Source organism: Lycium barbarum, chromosome 7 (assembly GCF_019175385.1).
Source record: "Lycium barbarum isolate Lr01 chromosome 7, ASM1917538v2, whole genome shotgun sequence".
Taxonomy (NCBI): Eukaryota; Viridiplantae; Streptophyta; class Magnoliopsida; order Solanales; family Solanaceae; genus Lycium; species Lycium barbarum.
Window position 1 is genome coordinate 38905652 of NC_083343.1, and position 23538 is coordinate 38929189.

At 39.1% G+C, this 23538-nt stretch overlaps 1 protein-coding gene and 1 long non-coding RNA gene across 5 annotated transcripts; both read left to right on the forward strand.

Moving 5' to 3' along the window:
* Nucleotides 1-8473: 8473 nt before the first annotated feature.
* LOC132601466 (F-box protein CPR1-like) lies at nt 8474-9149 on the forward strand. The gene has a single exon (XM_060314546.1). It carries the CDS (start codon nt 8475-8477, stop codon nt 9147-9149), a length of 675 nt encoding a protein of 224 aa, XP_060170529.1. The 5' UTR covers nt 8474.
* Nucleotides 9150-13669: 4520 nt separating this feature from the next.
* Nucleotides 13670-23538, forward strand: LOC132603397 (uncharacterized). Of its 4 annotated transcripts, XR_009568214.1 has the most exons (4): nt 13670-14756; nt 14994-15069; nt 20000-20074; nt 21145-23538. It is a non-coding gene; the product is annotated as an uncharacterized LOC132603397 (long non-coding RNA). The 4 variants fall into 4 exon arrangements; XR_009568216.1 differs by lacking the exon at nt 20000-20074; XR_009568217.1 differs by lacking the exons at nt 14994-15069; nt 20000-20074.

Consider the following 23538-nt stretch of genomic DNA (forward strand, 5'->3'; position numbering starts at 1 on the left):
CACTTCAAATACCCCTGGAACAAGTCTTAGAAAATACAAACACACAACAAGCACAAAAATATTATGCACATGAATAAATCATTATATAATAGCAACCAAGGTCCAAACCACTTTTATCAAATATATTATATATCTTAACACAATTTACACTACGAACCGTCATAAGTGGCAGTTAAAGAATTAATCAACACCATGAATCCACGGCAACATACACAATGTGCCAAATATGTCAGGAAGCATACACAATGCCCCAATATCATCAAGAAGCATACACAATGCTAAGGGAAGCATACACAATGCCCCAATATAATCAAGAAGCATACACAATTCTAAGGGAAGCATACACAATGCCCCAATATAATCAAGAAGCATACACAATGCTAAGAGAAGCATACACAATGCCCAATATCATGGCTCACAGCTATATCACATCACTAAATAATTTATAGAGAGAGTTTTAGAGTATTTGAAAATAAAGTATATGCGGCTGGCCTGAAGGACCACCGATTCTGCCAAGCACACGCTCGTCCCAACACATGGAACAGGCAGACAAAATATATTTTTAAAACGGGTTTTGAAAAGCAAGTACTTAAAGCATAAAGTCTCACTTACCTCAAATTCACAATTCAAGCACACTTCCCAATAAATCAAAAATGCATTCTCGAGTCTCCGAATTGCCTCAAACTACACAAAAACTGATTTAGAATGGTCAAAACCCATAGGGTAAACCACTTCAATATTTTTAGAGGCTTAAACGGTTAAAGTCAAATTTTAAAGGACGAAAACGCCCTCTGGTCAATATGTTCAAAACCCGACAAGACATATGTTTTCGGGAAGGCCTTAACGAGAGGATTCCAACGATATATAGAAGTCTAAAATCCGACACTATTTGCCCTTTCAAATCAATGATTTTGATTGAAGAACCCTAGAGCTAAACTCTCTCCATTCCTCAAAATATTCCATGTTTTCACCATAAAGATTCCCCCATAATTATGTAATAAACTTAAATAAAAGACTAGAGTAATTACCTGGATGATTTGGAGTGAAAGTTCTTATTTTTATCCTCTCTTTTCTTCTCTTTTTCTCCCTCTCTTTTCTTTCTTTTACTGGTTTTTCCCTTTTTCTGTTTTCTGGTTTTTACTTCAGGTTCTCTTTCCTGTTTCACGTCTTATGCTGAATCCTTTATATCTGTTTTTTTTTCCTTTTCCTTTTTGGGCTTGGCCCATTAAATTACTTCTTTTCTATTTTTTTTCTTTTTATTTCCTTCTTTTATTTAAATTACCAACTAAGCCTAAAAAAATATTTGGGTTATTACATCCCCCACTTCATTCCGGGACGGAGGTTGAGTCCTAGAATGTAGTGGTAATCTGAAATCATTAGTCGCTTTTGTACTAGTCTAGAGCAGGTCATGGGAAGTTAGATCGAGTCTGTAATAATTTATTTGTTGTAATCTTTTAAATACTTGAGGTTATTGAATATATTATAATGTTCCGCTGTTATTTCTAAATATCTATTGGTCTTAATGTATTGTCTTTATTTAATTGATGTGTTATTCAATAGAGGGTTCACCTACTGAGGTGGGAAGGTAGGTGCCCGCCCAACCCTAAAATGGGTCGTGACACGGGCTCTTAAACTCTTAACTTAATCGTTGTCCTATTTTGACAAGGAGAGCAAGCGTTGCCGAAAGTTTAGGGACAAAGAATAATTTCTCCTTTTATATTAGAAATAATAGCATTTTTGGTTCCTAAGTTATTGGTAAATTCTCGTTTTGATCCTTGTAATATATGACTCAACATATTTAATCTTCAATTAGTTAAAATGTGTATTTATGGTCCCTCTATATAGAAAATATAGTACTACATTTGACTATATATAATACTATATTACCGCTAAATGTGGTGTAACAATACAAACTTACTCCCTTCGTCCCAATTTGTTTGAAGGTTGATCAGTTTGGGGAGTCAAATAGCTCTTTTTTTTTACTACGATTTTCTCCAACTCTTTTCATATACTGTGAATTATTTATTATGCAGACTTATAACACTTTTTATGTAGTTTTAAAATATATAAATTTTATTATAAAATACTCGAAGAATCTATGTTTAAAATTAAATCAAAGAAAAACCTGTTTGACTCCCCAAACCGGTCAACCTTCAAAAACTATGGGACGGAGGAAGTACATAATCCATGAGTAATTAAGTGGTGGAACAATTAATAATTATAATACATTTGTGCATAATATAAGCAAAGGGACAAAACGTGAAACGATTCAATTAATTAAAGGTTTAATATACTTAGTCAAATATTATAAGGATTAAAATCAAAGTTTACTAATAATTGAAGGACCAAAAATGCTATTAACCCTTTATATTCAGCAAAAGACTCATCTAGAAGAAACCTCTTCAATATTCATAACCGTCGGGTCTTTTATTAGGTTCAAACAATCGGTCCAAAACTTAGTATTGCCTACTTTAATGTTACACCCCGTAACTTCTGTACGTTGAGATTCGTGAGGTATTAGCTATTCAATTGCAGACATCGGAGTTATTGTCGAGAAGACACAAGATCACAGGTGCCCGTGTTACGATTATAAGAGTCCGAGTTTGCGTAACAGGTTATAGGAGGATTGGAAAACCAGTAAACTAAGGAGATTGAGCTTTCGAGGCTTTGAAGGAAAGTTGGGCAAGGTTTGGTACGGAAATTTTAGCCTAATTGGAAGAAAGAATATGTTTTGGTATATTAAGAGTTTTGAAGCGAAACAAAAGTCTAAAGTGAAGTTCCGGAAGTCTAGTTTCCAACACAACTAACCGCTCCTCGATCGGACATCGGGGTAAGGAGATATGGACATTATAGGTTGGGCTGGCAGACCAGGAAAATGGCATGCGCGAACGCGCCAGGGAGTGGCGCGAACGCGCCAGGGAGTGGCGCGAACGCGCAGAAGGCCAAGGGCCGACACAGCGCGAACGCGCTGAGCAATGTTGGGGCCCGGGTTCAGGATGAAGGTTATATGATAAGAATGTAATAATAACTTATATATGACATTTGGAGACCATATGGGGTGAATTGGTTCATACGACACTTGATGAAAGGCCCTCGTTGCTGTAAGCTAAGTGGGGCCCACACAACAGAGTTTATAAAGGACATATGAAGAGATATATGAGTAATACATGGAAATTTGAGAAAGTCCTAAGAAGGACCCTTAAGCCAAAAATGGGCATAAGCCCTCCAAAAGGACGATTTAATAAAATATTTTCGGATGATCTGACTTGGAGGGGCCAAAACGCTATTATAAGTTTGGAATTTGGAAAAATGCCAAGAATAAAAGTTGTATATAATTGAAAGATATTTCCAACCGTAGGTCGTGGGCCCTCACACGACATCGGGATTGAGAGTTATGACCTTTTCGCAGGCCAAAAATATAAGCCAGCGCGAACGCGCCAGAAGGCACCGCGAACGCGCTGACCAAATTTTAAGTCGGTCAGGGCAGTTTCTGGAACTCTATATAAGGGGGGCTTACCCCCCCCCCCCCCCCCCCCCTTCTTCATCCAAAACGCCTAGAAGACCCCCAAAATTCTGAAAAACCTCCCCCAACTCTTCAACATCAAATTTTATCCAGGATCAGGTATAATCCCCGAATTTCGGTCCCGGTAGCGTATAGTTGCGATTACAAAATCGTATAAAAACGCGATTGGCTCAGTCCAAGGTGGGGAAAAGTGAATATATAGCAATATTAACGGGATAAAGGTATGGATCTCTTCCTATTTATATTAATACTGGCTTATTTACAAAGATAGAACAGTTAAATGGTTGTATAGTGAGTTGTTTAGTTATGGAAGTTGGAAAACAGCGTGTGGGCTGTTTTATGGAATACTTTGATATGGGAAATGATACTATGGATATTGGTATTGTTGTTGTTATTGTTGGTTGATAAATTAAGAATTCAGGCTAGGGATATAAACAGGGGAGGTGCTGCCGAAATTTCGACAGATCCTAGAAAGAGTTAATGTAAAGGCTTAGGATAAGCATATGGTAACGAGCCTAACGGTGGTATGAATTCCCTTGACTGTAGATTTGCGAGTTCGAGAAGTAGAAGTTGAGCAAATAAATAAGCTTCAAGGTATGTAAAGCTAACCCTTCTTTCTTTTTGGCATGATCTTTATAAGACAAACAGACGACGGGTATATGACTCCAAAGAAGCTCCTATTCTTAGAGACACTAGGATGGCTAATGTTCTTGATTCCCAAAACTTATTTTATTATGTCTTATTACGTGTCTAGGATTCCAGACGTCCTATTTTGATATAATCCATAGTGACATTCGAAGCGTACTTGATATGACTATTGACTTGATTTTCAAATGATAGTTCATTTTGATTATTCTATTGAGTCTCATTTATGATTTAGTTTGCATATGGTTTCTCACTACTCTGCTCGTGCATGCCTCAATATATCTTTCATCGAGTCCCGGGCCGGGGTACGTTCTCGTGCACAGTTTCATTGCATTATTCACCGAGTCCCTCACTAGAGGGCCAGGATACGGTATATATATATATATATATATATATATATATATATATATATATATATGATGTGATTATGGCGCCAAGGATGGTATGTGATGACTTTATTCACTGAGTCCCATAGTGGGCCGGGTATGATATGCGATATTGATATGCATGATTTTCATTTCATAAGGCAAGCGTATCAGTATTTTGAATGTCATACTTGTTTCCTGTAATCTCTATTTCAGTCATGATCCTCTTTATTGTAATTCATGCTTTATATACTCAGTACATATCTTGTACTGACCCCCTTTCTTCGGGGGGCTGCGTTTCATGCCCGCAGGTACAGATACTCGACTTGGTGATCCTCCATCTTAGGACTTCTGCTCAGCTGTTCGGAGAGCTCCATTGTTCGGAGCCTAGATATTTTGGGTACAGATCTTCTATATAGACTTACGTATATATCCAGGGGTATGGCGGGGCCCTGTCCCGTCGTATTTCACTCTGATACTCTTAGAGGTCTGTAGACATATGTATGGGTTGTGTATAAGTTTGTTTGGCTGTGTCTATATGATTTGCTAAGGATATTCCCGTCTGTAGTGGCAGCCTTGTTGGCTTGCGTATCTGTCACGACCCAACTAGGGGCCGTGACGAGTACCCGATACTTGTACCGAGCACCCCCTATCTCCTATCGTATTCTTGTTACTAAGTGGGCCGTATGAACTGCACCATATTTTTTTTTCTGTTCTACTTACCATTAACACTAGTAGCATAGTTATAAACATAGGCTAACAAACTCGGTTTGCACTTTATACAACAACGAGGACCAGCAAAAGTACAAGACATTTAACTGTACATATCTGTCTACGAGCCTCTAAACATACTATACATATACATAGGAAGGGCCGAGTACTGCCGTGCCCGAACATATATACACAAAATAGTACCAAGAACTGAGGTTCCGGGACAACTGGAGCGCTGCCGATAACCGCTGATAGAACTTCTAGAAATCAGGTCCGTCTACCTGCTGACCTGCGCGGCATGAAATGCAGCGTCCACAAGAAGGGACGTCAGTACGAATAGTATACCGAGTATGTAAGGCATGAATGATAACATAGTAACTGCATATAGAGTATAAATAATAATAGAATAGACATACAGAGCTCATCCTGGAGTAGAAGTAACCTGTACATATGTATGCCTTGTAGGTGGATACCATGCCAGCTTAGCCCATTTTTCAGAACACGGTGTTTCTTATTCTCGTACACAGAAAACAGTACATTTCAGGAAACGGTATCTTTTACTCACATTTACAGACGCCGAATACATCAGCTCTCCCACCCCCCTCCCCAACGGTGTCCCCACATATCATATCGTATATATATCATGCATCACATATACAGACGCCGCGTACGGCTCTCCCATATCCCGCGTCCGGGACGGAATCCAGCTGAATCAGGTGGTGGTAAAACAGTTGCCCTTTCCCTTTTCCCGTATACATTTACATATACATATACATATCCATACACATACATGTATCATATAAACAGCATGCATGGGAGCCCAAAGAAAGTTACATATCCATCGGAGTGACATAAGGTCGGTAACCTCCGATTACATTATGGAACGGCTATAGTCGTTTTGTCTCACCTTGACGAGTATTATAAGGCGAGACTACCAATGAAAAGTGTCATTATGAGAAAAACATCAAATAGGGTCATAAGGTATAGTTTCATCTACTTAGAACCTTTAGAGCAGTCGTTATCGGTAATAGAGTTGAGATATCAAGAAATAGTTTAACATTTCCCTATTTCCATTTTTATAGCAGAACATATCGTCAACGTATCTATCGTAGGCATTTTCTCATCTTTGACTCCATCGTTATCACGGTCATCATAGACATATTTACATTAGGATGGTGATGTACTTATCGTTTGATAATCGGAACAAGGATCAAAAGTTTCCTTAGGATTCTACTCCAAAACAAGTCAAACGAAGCAATAGGAAAAATCCGGGAACAATGGGCCCACCTCGGGCCGAATGAGATAGCGTACACAATCTACATATGTTACGTGTCATGGCGTTACTTATGAGGGTTTTAAGGATAGTCGGGTCCTATTTATGCGAGTTCTAGAGATTTAGGAAGTTCTTCCAACATTTTACACAATTCTTAATTCAATTCTTCTGAATGAAAAAGGGGAAACTTTAGGTGCGGATTCCGGAGAATAGGGTTGTCCCCGAGGCTCACATCCAACATATTACGTCTAAGACATGCCATAGGAAGAAGGGTGAAGCCTTACATACCTCTTGCCGCTCCTTATGCTATCCCGAATTCAAGTCGCAAATCCGCCAAAATCTACAATTTGGTCACATTTACCAAATGTCAATTTGAGCATTCAGAATTGGAGTCTTAAGATAATACTTGGCTACCGAAATTCCGGCAGCATTTCCCCTGTAAATACTCTATCCCACCAAGTTCAACTTGGGCCAATTTCAATCAACAACAATCTCGGGAATTCAACCCGGCCAAATTATCAACCACAATGCCAACAACAATACTAACAATTTCCATATTCAATCAAAGTTACATTATAACAACTCAATCAATTTACTACTTCTTTCAAAACCTTCCAACTCCAACAAAAACGATAACAACCTTATAATATATATTCCAACAACACCATACTAATATCATTATCTTCCATACATGTAAGAACATAATTTTCAATTTGCATAATCCTCTAAAATAAGTCTCCAACTTCTACAACTCCACTAACTCATTAAGCTTTTATTAGCAATATAAAATCCACACACTAACAACCAAATTACCAATAAAGTTGGTTCACCAATCCTTCACGATACAACAAATATACACAACTATACCCATGCTATACACCACACGGCCAACATCATGCACACATGACTACAATCTCACAAAATCATCCAACTTCCATTATCAACATAGTATCCACAACAATAACAACCAAACACTAGATAAATTAATTAAACATAATTTCTACACACATATACATGTTCCACACCTCACGACCACACCCCTATTTTTATCTCCTTCATGAATTTCATCCACTTTTATACACTACAACATGTACAAGCATCAATAACATAAAAAGAAAGTGAATTCTTACCATCTTCTTCAATTCTTCACTTAGCTAAAAATTCCAACTTGCATGAATATGGATTCTTCTTGCTTCAAAGACTACTCCACCTTGCTAGGAACCCTTGAATTGGTAGGGAGTAATTTTTGAAGAAATTTTTGGAAATTTTTCTTGGAAATTTTACTATGGCCGAATGGCCCCTTGAAGTTCTCTCCTTCTCTTCTTTTCTCCACAACTCTTGAAATGTGTAGAAGATTATGGGGATTTTTAGAAGACTTAGTCTTCTTTTAAATCCCTAAAATTTTAATTCCACATGGGCTTGGCCCATCAAGGAAAGTGGACGGCCAAGGAGGCCCAACACCAAGCCCACTTTTTTTTTTTAGTCCTACAATTCACGAAAAATTATTTTCCAAATTCCAAATTTACCCTTCGCCTTCCTCCATGTTTCTTTGAGTCGTATTGCAAATTTACCTTTTTGCCCTTGACCTTTCTTAATATTTTCGCTTCCAAATTCTTCATACGCAACTCATGTGCTTAGCAAAATAAAAGTAAGGCCTTATTTGTCATCTTCCCGCAATTGTCTTGAATTATCCGACTGTACAAAAGTGCGGGATATAACAATATCATACCGGATGTAGTGGCAGCCTTGTCGGCTTGCGTATTTTGTTTTGTTTGGTTAGCTGTGGCTTCGCAAGAGACAGGTTCTTTTGATGTATGACGTGATGAGTTTACAGCGTGCTTTTACAGATTGTCATATTTTTTTCAGTTTCGATCTGATTATATTTAGTAGGTTCGTATATGGGTGCCTAGTCCAGGCACTAGTCATGGCCCACGGGGTTGGGTCGTGACATCTAACAATGTCAAACTTTCCATTGGATGTTTTTGCCGAAATCCTCTGTCGATTACCCGTTAAATCTGTCGTACGTTGTAAGTGCGTATCTAAATCTTGGCTCACTCTTATTGATAGTCCTGAGTTTTCTAATTTGCATCTCAATTATTCACTCCAACTCAAAACAGCCAATTCTAACCTTTTCTTGATCTTGAGAAAGGTTGATTATTATGGCTATGGAAAGCGTTGCTTTTACTCTCTACACTTTGATTCTCTCAACTCTAGAGTTGTTACTCCTAAAGAGTTGACCAACCCTTTGTTGTCTAGTGAATATAGTACAAAGGTTGTTGGTTCTTGTAATGTGTTGTTGTTGATATCAAATACTGTGCATGACATTGCTTTATGGAACCCTTCTACTGGAAAGTACAAGAAGTTACCAGTTCTTGGTGTTGGTGATAATCCTGTTCATGTTAGTTTTGGTTTTGGTTATGATGTTATCAATGATGATTATAAGGTTGTCCGTATTGTGCAGTTTTCTGGTTCTAAGAAAGGTTCTTTTCGCTCTGATGTTAAGGTTTATAGTTTGAAATCAAGTTGTTGGAGAGGGGTTGATGGACAACTTCCTTATTTCCTTCGATATGTAGATCAACCAGGTGTATATCTAAATGGTTCATTGCATTGGGTTCCTAGTGCTAAGTGTTAGGATTTAAATCCCAAATCCGACCTTTGTAAGCAGGTTCCCAGGAAAGATTGGAGGGTCACAGCTGGACCACTTAAATACCAACCTCCTTAGACAGAACCTACTTACGCCGTGATGTAAGCGAAGAATAAATAGCACACACAGATTTATAGTGGTTCACCCTCAATGTGAGAGCTACGTCTACGTTGCTGCTGCAGATCTTATTAAAGAAGAAATATTACAAGTGTTTACAACACTCAACCTCACAACCCCAATCCCAATTACACTCAAGAATTTTACCACAGAAAATTCTCTCAAAGACCTTCTCTTACTTAGACCTTTCACTAAGAGTATTTCTCTTAGATTTTTCTCTCTCTTTGGGATGTGTTTAGTAAATGATCTTGATGATATCTTACAAATGAACCATAAGCTACCTATTTATAGGAATGAATTTCCTATGATGAGGTAAGCGCTTACATCACGACTATGTGAACAAAAGAATTGACTTGTTTGGCCAATTCCACACCTAACAAATCTCCCACTTGAAGACTAATTTTAATTTGTCTTCACACTTTGATCGATGCAGCAGCTCTTTCCTACTTTCATACTTCGTGCAGGCCAACTGAAGTTGAGCATAACTTCAGTTTGTCTATCGTCACTGCCTTTGTCAGCATGTCTGCTGGATTCTGACTCCCTGCGATCTTCTCAAGCACTAGCGCTCCATCTTCCAAAGCTGATCTAATGAAATGGTACCGGAGTTGTATGTGCTTTGTTCGAGCATGGTAAACCGGGTTCTTTGCCAAATGAATGGCGCTTTGGCTATCACAATATAGCACACTTCCCTCGTGGTCCTGATCCAATTCCCGCAGAAAAGATTGTAGCCACATCATTTCCTTTGTGGCCTCCGTCACAGCAACGTACTCAGCCTCACAACTAGAGAGAGCTACTATCTTTTACAACTTGGAAACCCAAGAGATTGCAGTACCTCCGAAGGTGTAAACATACCCGGATGTGCTCTTTCTGCTATCAATATCACCACCGTTGTCAGCATCAACATACCCTTGCAATCCTGTTTTTGATTTTCGGAAATACAGAGCTGAACTCGAGCTGCCTTTCAGATATCTGAATATCCACTTCACAGCCTCCCAGTGTTGCTTTCCCGGATTGCTCATAAATCGGCTGACAACTCCCACTGCATGTGCAATGTCTGGCCTTGTACATATCATTGCATACATAAGACTACCGATTGCAGATGCATAAGGTATCTTGTCCATCTGCTTCTTCTCATCCTCGGTTGTCGGCGACTGATCCTTTGACAACCGAAAGTGTCCAGCCAAGGGAGTGCTGACTGGCTTGGCATCATGCATGTTAAACCTTTTGATAACTTTCCTCACATATTCTTCTTGTGAGAGTTTGATGCCTTCCTTGCTTCGGTCGATTCTCATCCCAAGGATTTGCTTTGCAGCTCCCAAATCCTTCATTGCAAACTCTTCCGATAACCCTTTTTTCAACCGATCAATCTCCTGTAGGTTTTCTCCTACGATTAGCATGTCGTCGACATAGAGTAGCAGTATCATGTACGAGTCTTCAAATTTTTTGAAGTAACAGCAGTGATCTGCCTCGCACCTTGAAAAATCAGCTTTCTTCATAAAGCTGTCAAACTTCAAATACCATTGTCTTGGAGCCTGTTTTAGTTCGTACAGACTCTTTTGAAGTTTGCACACCAGATTCTCCTTTCCTTTGATTTTGAATCCCTCCGGCTGTCGCATGTATATTTTCTCGTCTAGATCACCGTGAAGAAATGCAGTTTTCACGTCCATCTGTTGCTGATGTAGATTTTCCTTTGCTACCAGCCCAAGAACAGTTCTGATAGTCACCATCTTGACTACGGGAGAGAAGATCTCCGTATAGTCAATGCCTTCTTTCTGTTGAAATCCCTTTGCAACCAGCCTTTCTTTATAACGCTTGCTTCCATTGGGTTCTTCCTTTATCCGATAAACCCATTTGTTTTGCAATGCCTTTTTATCCTTTGGCAACTCGGATAATTCCCATGTATGATTTGCCGATAATGAATCCATTTCATCCTTCATTGCTAGCTCCCACTTAGTCGATTCATCGACTTGCATTGCTTCTTCATAACATTCCGGCTCCCCTCTATCAGTGAGTAGAATGTAGTTGAGGGATGGAGAGTACCTGTGAAGCGGCTTCCTGATCCTGGATGATCTACGCAGCTCTGTGATTGGCGTCTGTTCATTTGTTTCAGAATCAGCACTTTCATCAGCACCTTCTCGGATTGTTTGTTCCTCTGCCTCGGTTGTACCTGGCTGCGGCTCAGGTGCCGGAAAGTCCCTCAAATCGACTATTTCCGATTCCTTGTCCTGACATTCTGAATTCTTTTGCAGCTTGTCTTTGTACAGTACCTCTTCGTTAAAGACAACATTCCTGCTTCGGATGATCTTCCGATTTTGTTCATCCCAAAATCGGTACCCAAGCTCGGTGTCACCATAGCCAATAAAGTAACACTTCTTTGATTTTGGATCAAGCTTGCTTCTAGCCGTATCATCATTATGAACATATGATTAGCAACCGAACACTTTCAGAAATGAAAGATTTACCTTCTTGCCACTCCAGACTTCTTCTGGAATTCTGAAATCCAAGGGAACTGAAGGTCCTCGGTTAATTAAGAAGGCCGCGGTATTGACTGCATCTGCCCAGAATGTCTTGGGCAGTCCAGAGTGTATTCTCATACTCCGAGCACGCTCGTTCAACGTTCGGTTCATTCTTTCGGCTACTCCATTCTGTTGCGGCGTTCCAGGAATAGTCTTCATCATCTTGATCCCATTATCGGCACAGTACCATTTGAAATCACCATCAGTGTATTCTCCGCCGTTGTCGGACCTCAAACACTTCAACTTGAGGTTTGTTTCATTCTCGACCATGGCTTTCCATCTTTTGAATACACTAAACACATCGGATTTATTTTTCATAAAATAAACCCATACCTTCCTGGTTGAATCATCAATGAAGGTCACGTAGTAGTGTGATCCTCCAAGGGAGGGTACAGTGGTAGGTCCCCACACGTCTGTGTGCACCAATTCCAGCTTTTCGACCTTCAACTCTCTGCCTGCACTTGAGAAGCTTACTCGCTTTTGTTTTCCGAGAATGCAGCTCTCACACGTATGAAGGTCCACCGTCTTCAGCTCCGGAATTAAGCCATTTGTCACCAACAGCTTCATCCCCTTCTGGCTGATATGCCCAAGCCGACAATGCCACAAATCTGTCTTCTTTGTGTTGTCAACCACAGCAACAATATCACGACAGATATCCGTCATGTAGAGAGTGCCAATCTTCTTTCCTCGGCCAACTACCATAGCACCTTTCGCCACCTTCCAAGACCCATTACCAAAGTTGAGATCATATCCCTCATCATCAAGCTGACCTACTGAAATCAGGTTTCGCATCAGCTTTGGAACATGTCTAACTTTTGTAATCTTCCACGAGGATCCATTTGACATCTTCAAATTAATGTCTCCCGTGCCAACAACGTCTAGCGGCTCTCCATCGGCTAAATAAACTTTGCCGAGATTCCCAGCCACGTAGTTTGTCATTATATCATGATGTGGGGTGGTATGAAAGGACGCTCCTGAGTCAAGCACCCAAGAGTCTATCAGGCTGTCAACCGATAGCAACAACGCATCGCCAATGTCTTCCGTAGCAGCGTTGATTCCAGCCCCCTTGTTGTCCTCCTTCTTTGGCGCCCTGCAGTTCTTCTTGAAATGACCTGGTTTTCCACAGTTCCAACAATCAAATGTTCGTCCTGGTCTGGATTGACCCCTGCCATTCCATGACTTCGATCTGCCCCTATTTCGGTTGTAGTTTCTGTCATAATTTCTGCTTCTGTTTTCAACATTAAAAGCAGAACTCGTCGATGCCTCTCCAGAATCTGTCCTGCGCACCTCCTCAGCAAGGATACGATCCCTAACATCGTTGAACTTTAGTTTGTCACTGCCGACAGAATTACTAACCGCTGCTCTCATTGGCTCCCAGCTATTTGGTAGGGATGCCAACAAAATTAGAGCTTGCACTTCATCATCGAAGTCAATTTTTACCGATGACAATTGATTTACAATGGTATTGAATTCATTTACGTGTGCAGCAACATGAGCATTTTCCATCATCGTTAGATGAAATAGTTTCTTCATGAGAAATACCTTATTATTTGCCGATGGTTTCTCATACATGTCAGACAATACCTTCATCATATCTGCGGTGGTCTTCTCCTTTGCCACGTTGTGAGCAACGTTCTTCGACAGCGTCAGTCGAATGACTCCCAGAACTTGTCTGTCGAGGAGATCCCAATCTGCTTGCTTTATCTCCTCTGGTTTCGGACTCAGAGGTTCATGAAGCTTTCTGCCATATAAATAATCTTCAATTTGCATTCTCCAGAACGCAAAATTTGTACCATCGAATTTACCGATGCCGTGCGTCATACCATCTTCGCCTCCCATCGTTTCTAAATCACAACACAACCTGTTGCTCTGATACCAGTTGTTAGGATTTAAATCCCAAATCCGACCTTTGTAAGCAGGTTCCCAGGAAAGATTGGAGGGTCACAGCTGGACCACTTAAATACCAACCTCCTTAGACAGAACCTACTTACGCCGTGATGTAAGCGAAGAATAAATAGCACACACAGATTTATAGTGGTTCACCCTCAATGTGAGAGCTACGTCCACGTTGATGCTGCAGATCTTATTAAAGAAGAAATATTACAAGTGTTTACAACACTCAACCTCACAACCCCAATCCCAATTACACTCAAGAATTTTACCACAGAAAATTCTCTCAAAGACCTTCTCTTACTTAGACCTTTCACTAAGAGTATTTCTCTTAGATTTTTCTCTCTCTTTGGGATGTGTTTAGTAAATGATCTTGATGATATCTTACAAATGAACCATAAGCTACCTATTTATAGGAATGAATTTCCTATGATGAGGTAAACGCTTACATCACGACTATGTGAACAAAAGAATTGATTTGTTTGGCCAATTCCACACCTAACACTAACATGGAGATACCTGCCAATAAATTAGAACCACTGATTGTTGCTTTTGATCTTGGAACTGGAAAGTGGCGACTTGTACCTCGTCCTCGTTATACTGATATGGGTTTCATTGTGAATTTGGTCGTGTTGGGAGGCTCCCTTTGCGTATATAAAATGTATTTTGTGGATTCTTATGATTATTCCTCAGGGAATGTGGATCTTGTTTTGGATCATGTGGACGTATGGGAAATGAAGGAATGTGGAGTTAAGGACTCATGGACTAGGGTTGCATCACTTGAACAACCAGATAAGCAACTTGGTCATACTGTGGTCCCACTGGCATATTCGGAGAATAGAGAGGAAATTCTTGTGGAACAAGATAATAGACGATTCCTGTGGACTAGTATTGTGGGGGACTCCATAAAGATTGTTGATACTCAAAATGGGACGTTACGTGGCTTTCTACATTTCAATAGTTATGTTTATTTAGGAAGCCTTGTTAAGTTCGGTTCCAATGATGACAAAAGTGATCTGAATAAATAGTATAATCAAGATAAAGGAGGAAACAAGAAAGCCCGAAAGAAGAGGTCCGCCATTCCGTTAATTTGTAGCCTACTTTCTTTTAGCATTTAGCATAGTTTTTACGTATTTGTACTTCTTTTACAAGTAGAGCCTTTAGAATCACTCGTTTCAATAACAGGGCACTATTGTTAACATTTAGGTGAAGTAGCACTATTGAGGGAGAAAGCTTATACAACTTATAACATTATTTGTATTTGTTAACTTTCTTTGCTAAATTTTCTATTTTATCCTTGATTTGATAGAGGAGATGATTTCCTTTTAAAGGGGTTTAAGTTGAAGCTTTGAGCAATGAATGAGGTGAAGATTTGGAGGGTCAAGGTACCTTCTATTCCCCCTATAGACAATAGATTTTAATGGTCTCTCGATACTTAAACAAACTAGCATGCTTCCGTGAATTACTTCATTTCTCTTATGAAATTCTTTCCGCTGGTCGTGATGATGGTGTAAATTACTATTTGTTCTTAGGCGTGCAGCTTAGCCTTAAAATTGTGATTTACATGTATATAAGAAACTTGTTTAAGCAAGGATGGTTGGATGGGTAGCAAAAATATCTGATCATAGTAGGAAGAAATAATCACACAGGTTATGTAAAGAAGTTACGCAGTCCAAATGCAATTGAATAGTCCGACCATATAATTTTCTTTGCTTAATCCAAAGAACTGAAAGTACCTGTTATAGCTTTCCACACTGAAAGTGTATTAATTAAATTGCCTCAGTTTTGTTACGTTCTTTATCTTTGTTTGTTCTCATCAATATTAAGAGGAAGATATGTTTAGTCGTCTCTAAGTGCTTGATAACATGAATCAAATATGTTGCATGCTTAATTAAAGTGGAATTTGTAGAACTTGTACTTCACTCCTTAACATAGTCAACATGCTACTGTTTAAATAATTTTGTTGCATTTTAAGTTGGAAATTGGCTATCTTCTCTCTCTCTCCCCCTCTCTCCTCCTATTATGCGTTCGCGTAAAATCACTCTGCTTGTGATGTACAGAAGAGAAAAAAGAAATATTGATGAGAAACCATCAAATGGTAGCATAAGATTTTTACTGATTATAAAAAAATGAGTTTTTTTCACAAAAAGGGTTGTTAAGCCATAATTATAGGGGGAAAGAAGCATAGAAACTAGTAAGCTAGAAAAAACTAGTAAGCTAGAAAAATTGTCTACTAGTCTATAGAGACTCTAAAACTTGTAATAGAGACTCTGTGTACTCTTGTTTACATCAATTATTAAAAAGCAAAATGCAACTAAGTTTCATCTTTTGGATTGGATTGCTTTTGTTTTCAAAACACCTTGAGTTCCTTGCCTTCCAAACAACCAAATGCAGCCAGGGATTAAGCTCCATCTTCTCTTTTGCTCCTTTGTGCCCCCTTTTCTGTTCCACTTCCAACTGGAAAGCAAATCCAGTGGGTTCATTGGCATTGGCCAGTTCAGGCCTATCATAGGAAGAAAGATATCTCAAAGTTGTGTAGTCACTCGACAATGCATAAACAAATGTGTATTTGTTTCTGCAGTTCTCCCACAAAGTGGCAAGATGGAACAAAGTTGCATTCCCCTTCTTTGTAACTTGTCCTGTGTCAGCCTTGCTACTAACCAGACAAAATAGGCCACCTTGTATGGAATGCTAGCCTTCTATATTTGTCTCCATGGCCATTGAGAATTCAAATTGCTATCAAAATTTAGCATGTGGTATGCTATTTTTACTGAGAAAACTCCAAGACTATGGCCACTCCACCAGATTCTGTCTTGGGTCAGGGTAATTCCAGTGACATAAGCTATGATGTTGATGAATTCTGCATATCTGTCTATCTCCCAATCATTTAAAGGCCTCCTTTAGCTTAAGTCCCATCCATGATTACCCCAAACTTCCCTGATGTTATCCTTTTGCTACTGATTTAAGGCATTTCCTAGCCATCTATCTTTCTGCCCACCACCAACTTGGAAGCTTATTCTGTGACTGAAAACTTGCCAGAGGTTTCTGATGGTCTTCCAGACATTGACCTCATACGTTGCATCCACTTTCTTTGTCTTCCATAGGCCTTCCTGTCCGTATTTATCTTGGATTACATTCTTCCATAGGGATTGATCTTCATTTAAGTATCTCCATAGCCATTTCATGAGCAAACTTTGGTTTTGTTTTCTGAAATTTCTAATGCTTCCTCCTTACTTTTTACTGAGGGTAAGAATTTTCCATTTGACCAGGTTGAAACCTTTCTTCACCTTGTTCCCTTGCCACAAAAAGTTTCTTCTCTGTGCATCTATTCTCTTTTCAATCTTTGGAGGGATTTGAAAGACTGACATCATGTAGGTTGGGAGGGCATCCAAAACTATTGATAAGGGAACTAATCTGCCACCCAAAGAGAGATATTGACTTTCCATCTAGAGAGTCTTTTCTCACATTTTTCCAGTACCCCATTGCATATGTCTTGTGATCTGCTATTTTCCCCAAGTGCCATGCCAAGATAGACAGGGGGCAGTGTACCCATCTCCCCTCCCAGAAAAAAAAAACATTCTCATTAGCTCAAATGACTAAATAAAATTCAGATGGATGAATGGTGAATCAAGAATGGTATATGAAATCCTTCATATTAGATCATAATTTCAGCTGATTATAGGAACTCACAAATTTGTATTAATGTTTAGGTTGGCACATTATTTTGATGTTTAATAGTTAATTGCTGAAGTGATAGAGTTTGCTGCTCCTAGCACATGTCTTTGACCTGCGGGTGTTAAGTTTTGCACTTAAGTGCCACCAAAACTTAAGGCCCCAGTGCGGAGGTGTGAGAGGTTGACTATGGACGATTTTAGGAGAGGTAGAGGTAGGCCTAAGAAGTATTAGGGAGAGGTGATTAGACAGGACGTGGCGCAGTTTCAGCTTACCAAGGATATGACCTTAGATAGGAGCCAGGAGGTTGTGGAGGACTCAGATTAGGATAGAAGGCTAGTAGGTAGTCTCGCTTATTCTTTCGCACTAGTAATCGTAGTTTTGCTCTATCGTTTATTGCCCTTTGATTTCTGCTTATATTTGTTGGGTCTTGTCTTTTCAGGCTGCTTTATCATGACTTTCTCGCTCTTGTTATTTCTCATTTTTGCATTGCTTTGATATGCTTGTCCTTATCTGACTCTTTTGTCTTGTTTTCTCTTGAGCCGAGGGACTTTCGGAAACAACCTCCCTACCTTCCAAGGTCAGGGGCAAGGTCTGCGCACACTTTACCTGTTACACCTTGGAAAATTTTTCGTTAACGTACAGTGAATAGGCTAGCGAAGAGCACGACGTATACGATGTTGCGATAAGTAAGAAATAGCATTTGATGATCCTAATCGAGATTCAAAGACATTTGACGTAAGGGAAGAAGGTTGACAAGGAAAGTAAGGGGTATGTTGCGTGTCGGGTAAGAAGTATGGGCGACGAATTAACGATGGATTAAAGATGTTTTAGAGACAAGTGATAACATCCCTTAGATTGGTATTGAGGTTTTAAGAAAGTGTCAAGAAGGTTCCATAAGGATTGGAGATCAAACGAGTTGACGAGAACGAAATCGGAACAGCTGGGCATTATACGGCCCAACATACTGGTTGTATAAATTATACTGGCCGTATGTTAGGCCGTATATTTAGCCAAGAGGGGCATCATTCACTGGACCAAACATACGGCCCGTATAAAATGTACGGACCGTATGTTGGTCCGTATATCTCGGTCGGGACAGATTTCAAGATTTAATATAAGGACCCCTCTCTCATTTTATTTCATTTCATTTTTCACTCTCCACTCTTCAAGAAGCCTCTAGAATTCTCTCCATTATTCATCCACAAGAAACCAAGGGAAAACCATGATCAACTATACCCAATCCATAAAATCAAGTGTAGAAAACCTATCAAAGTTCATCTAAGCCAAGAAAACTTAAGGGAAGTGAGTTAGGGTTTTGGTGCAAGAAGAGAAGTTCCACTCCAGGGTTGTTCATACATTATCTAAGGTGATTTTTATGATCATTCCATGTTGTCTAAGGTATTGAAAGTTAAAAACACTTGGATTGTAGAAAGATAAAGAAAATGGGTCATAAATGTGGGAATAGTGACATTGTTGAGTAAAGGTTTGGATTGATTCATGATTATCGGTATGTTGTGGTTGTAAGTATGTTGTGAATGACATTTAGACCATGGAATAAGTATTATATATGAGAAAATGCGATAGTGAACTATAACCACAATTATGGAGAAATTGAAGAGGAATTGTGAAATGCGGATAATGTAGATGAATGATGATTGTTGTCTATTGTATTGTGAATGTTGTTATGAATGTTTAGGAGTTGATATAGAATATGGGAAAAGTTGTATAAACAAAGGAAATGCTGCCCAATTTTCTTTAGCCTTAGTAAACACGTTTAAGTAATCGATTAGCTAATGTTCATGCGACTTCTCTTGAAGGTAGAAACGTGGGCATTGAAGGAGATCAAGCAAGCAATAGATTAGTTAAACAGAAAAGGTATGTGAGGCTAGTCCTTTCTTTCTATGGCATGAATCCTATAGCATGACTTTTCCTTCCTCTTCATGAATTTCCTACATTCCGGAAAACTAAGAGTTTATGTTCATGAATAGCTATATGAGATAAGCGATATGTTACGAACCCAATAATGATGATGATGAGCTTGAGTCTAAGGATTCTAAAGTTCATGATATGATGTTCCTATAAAGTTAGTGATGTCGTTATTATATACACTCACCTTATCTACTATTTCCTTCAAGGTGAGGCAGAATGTTTATAAATGTTCCATAATGGAATCGGGGGTTCACGACCTTATGTCACCCCGATAAAGTATAGCTATCTTGAGTTTCTATGCATGCATTATGATGAGTACATGTTGATGATATTACACCGCGCCTACATGGCCGGGCAGACACCGCTAAGGTGGGCAGCGTATACACCATGTCCAGATGGCATGGGCAGACACCACTAGTGGGCGGTATGAGATGATACCCCGGACGCGGGAGTCCTGGACGCAGGCTAATGATTATCACACAGTACCTATATGGACGGGCAGTTTATACATTTATGCATATATGATATAATGATGATTATGAAGTAAGTCAGCATGCATTATTTCTTTTATAAGTGACAGTCAAATACAGTTGCTTCTTATTGATGCTTCCTTTATGTCATTGACGTATTATTATTTCTTATGCCTCTCATACTCAGTACAATGTTCGTACTGACGTCCGTTTTCTTTGGACGATGTGTTCATGCCCACAGGTAGACAGGGAGGTGAGCTTGATCCAGACTCGTAGGAGCCAGTAGCTGATTTGAGAGCACTCCATTGTTCCGGAGGTGCTTTGATTATTCTTTTGTGTACATATGTATGTTTTGGGCACGACGGGATCCTGTCCCGTCCATATGTCTAGTACTCTAGTAGAGGCTCGTAGATACGCAGTTGTGGGTTATATGGTCTCACGAGGTTACTACTATATATATATATATATATATATATATATATATATATATATTATCATTTTGATAGCCGAAAGGCTTATGTCTATAAAAGTATCTATGTTCTCAAATGAAAAATGATTTCCTTATGATTTGAGTATGAATTTGATAAAAGAACGTTTAATGTATGATGAGTAGTAGAACGAGTGGTGCTCGGTGGTTAGCCCCGGATACCCGTCACGGCCCCTAGCCGGGTCGTGACATTACCCTCCCCAGACCCCACATTGTGGGATTCCACTGGGTATGTTCTTGTGTGGAAAACAAGGCAAAATTGGAAGTAGTGGTAAAAGTGACGAGCATTTTCTGTAAATGATATTCATTCCATTTGGAGGAAACAGATCTTGATAGAGTTTGATTGGTGAACTTCTTTACTCAAATCAACTAGAAGATAGTAGGTCTTTCCTCAATGTTTCAAACTTCCGTCAGTTTCCATTTTCCCCATCCAGCTTCCTGTTATATTTCTACTCCATCAACGACCTCATCCTCGGGCTGTCTTCTTTTGATTTATCAGTATGCAACGTATATTTCCAAAAATAAATAAATTGTAGTTTCCTTATTAAAATACAAAGAGAATTATGAAGCATCTTAAATTTGATTAACTGTGACTTCTCTGCGAGTTGTGAGGTTGACTATGCTATCCAGGCCAAGATGGAAATCTTGCTCCTTACCGTGTTGCACGATGCCACTCTTAATGTTGGCTGAATATAGATTATGACTTATTTGATGAGCATTAAATTAAATATACAGGTGAACTGATGGGATTGGAAAGTAGGTGGCAATGTTCTACTGTGTACCAACTGTTAATACGGTTATATAATATGTGACGTGCTCCAGCACTTCCCAAAGAAAAACAGAAATTTTAAAATTGCAGACACATTCAAGAGTACCTGAATTAATTTCTGTTTTGGCAGGATGCCTTTTTGATGGTGAAACACTGAAGCTGGACAATGAAGGAGGGCACATTTCGTCTATTTTGATTTTAAACTCCAATATCCCTCCTACTCTCTTTTGATGTAAATAGTTGATACTTATGTTTTGATATCAGTTTTTAGTCGATAAAGCTGATGACCGACTTGTATGGCATTTACAGATATGCTTTTCCGTTTTGACGTGCTTATATGAATCTGTTAATTTTGTCATGCTTTTGTAATTGTAAGGCTGCATGATGGATTTAGTGAATGGTTCACTTAAGTTGTTGGTCTAAACTTTTGCTGGCCTTAATTATTGTGAGGTTATTGAAATTGTAGAAAATGCTCTTACCCCATATTATTTTTCATGGGGTTACAAGATGGTTGACGAACTGGACCTTGAAAAAGTGAATTAAATAAGGCAATTCTCAAGTATGCTGCTGAATTCATCTAGTCTCCAGTCCCTATATGTTTTAGGTAAATTAAATAAAGAAGTGTATTAGAAAGTGATATCAATTGGGGCGGCCGGTTGGATCATACCGGCTGCACTTAATCTTTCCAACAATTGGGTTTAGGTTTCAACCAACGGAGTGGATGGGCAGGTTTCTCTTGAAGCTGGGACGAGGCAAATTGTATGCATTAGGCGGTGGATTGTTTTGGTAGCTAGGTGCGGCAGGTTGATAGCTTTGTTGCTGACTTTGGTAAGTGGGGGCTGGTGCTTGGTAGTTTGGCTTTGGAGTTTGATAAGCTGGGGAAGATGCTTGGGAGCTTGGTTGAGGAGTCTGGAAGACTGGGGAAGGTGCTTGGTAATTTGGTTGTGCATAGAAAAAGGGGATTGGACTATATGGAACTGGGATGTAATTGTTAAGAGGATGGTGATTGGTAAGTTCTGACAGGGGAATGAGATTCACTGGTCTTCTTATTTTGCGACTGGGGGTATATGAGACATTAGCCCCGTCCTCTTTCTTCTTTTTGGCGAACCTGGCGAAGCTGTGATGAACAGATTTTGTTCGAAGTCTGCAATGTGCAATGCGGCAAAATTTGTAACCCTTCCTGATTTGAGTCCATCCTCTATAGCCTCCCATATTTTGACCAATTCTACGTGGGGTATATTTGGACCGAAAGCAAATGAGGGGTATATTTAAACCATTTCTAATAGTACTAGGGTATATTTGATCCTTTCCCGTTGTTTTTATAATGCAAATTGTGAAATGTGAATGAAATAATAAGGGGTCTGGCAACTGAAATAGCCATGCCTTGGGGATGAAAGCAGTACCTTATAGCAATATTCCTCCTGTTGAATTTTTGTGGGTTTATTTGATAAACCTACTGGAACATTTTCGAGGGGAACACATTCAATATACAATATTATTTACTCGAGTTTGCGATATTCTAATACTATGACTTGGGAAAACAACTGAAAAAAAAGTTACATAGGCGCCACACAGAAAAATTAAGGTGGACATTGGCTTTTAATGGAGTAGGGATAAATATGACTTTTTTGTTGAGTACAAGGGCAAATATGGCCCTAAAGCTGAATGAAAAGAGCAAATATGGCCCTAAAGTTGGGTAACAAGAACAAATATGTGGAAAAAGTATAACAAAGGGCAAATATAGCTTATTTGTGAGAGTATAAGGATAAATCTAACCTTTTTCCGTTTATTTTATACGAATTATCTATCTATTCTACCTAAAAAAAAAAAAAAACAAATAGTGTGGTGTCATTTTATTGAGAAGATAACTATATTAGTTGCATTATGCAGAGGTCAAGAATGTAGAAGAAAACAACAAAATGTTATTGTTAGGATTATACGTGCCAATGTGAAACTTCACAGAAGCCCTCCGGACGTTTACCACACGAGTTGAACAATTAAAGAAAGTTCAGTCAAAACTAAATACTTTGAAAGATAAGGAAGTTTCTAGTCCTATATTAAGTTTTCCAAATCAAGAATTCTGCCACTTTCTTTTTCCTTTTAGCAAGAACTATTCCGACAGAAAGAAAGAAAGAATGCTGGAAGGTAAAGGGAAGATAAAGAAGACAGACCTGCCACTGAAGATGCAGATGCATGCTATGGCTTCTGCCTCTCAAGCTCTTGATGTATACGATGTCTATGATTATACCTCAATAGCTGCTCATATCAAGAATGTAATCTAATTTACTTGTTAGTTTTGTTGGGTTCAATCTTGATTTGTTGTGTTGATCTAAACACAGGAATTTGACAAGTTATATGGGACTGGATGGCAATGTGTGGTGGGCTCAAGCTTTGGTTGTTTCATCACTCACTCCAAGGAACCTTTGTTTATTTTGCTCTGGAGTCCCTTCATTTTCTCATCTTTAAGGGAGCAACTATCTGAATTTCTATACAAGGATTATGTACGCTAAGAACTTTAGCATTT

What these genes read in the sequence shown, in the direction of transcription:
- LOC132601466 (XM_060314546.1), top strand. Translation starts at nt 8,475, where the DNA reads ATGTCAAACTTTCCATTGGATGTTTTTGCCGAAATCCTCTGTCGATTA.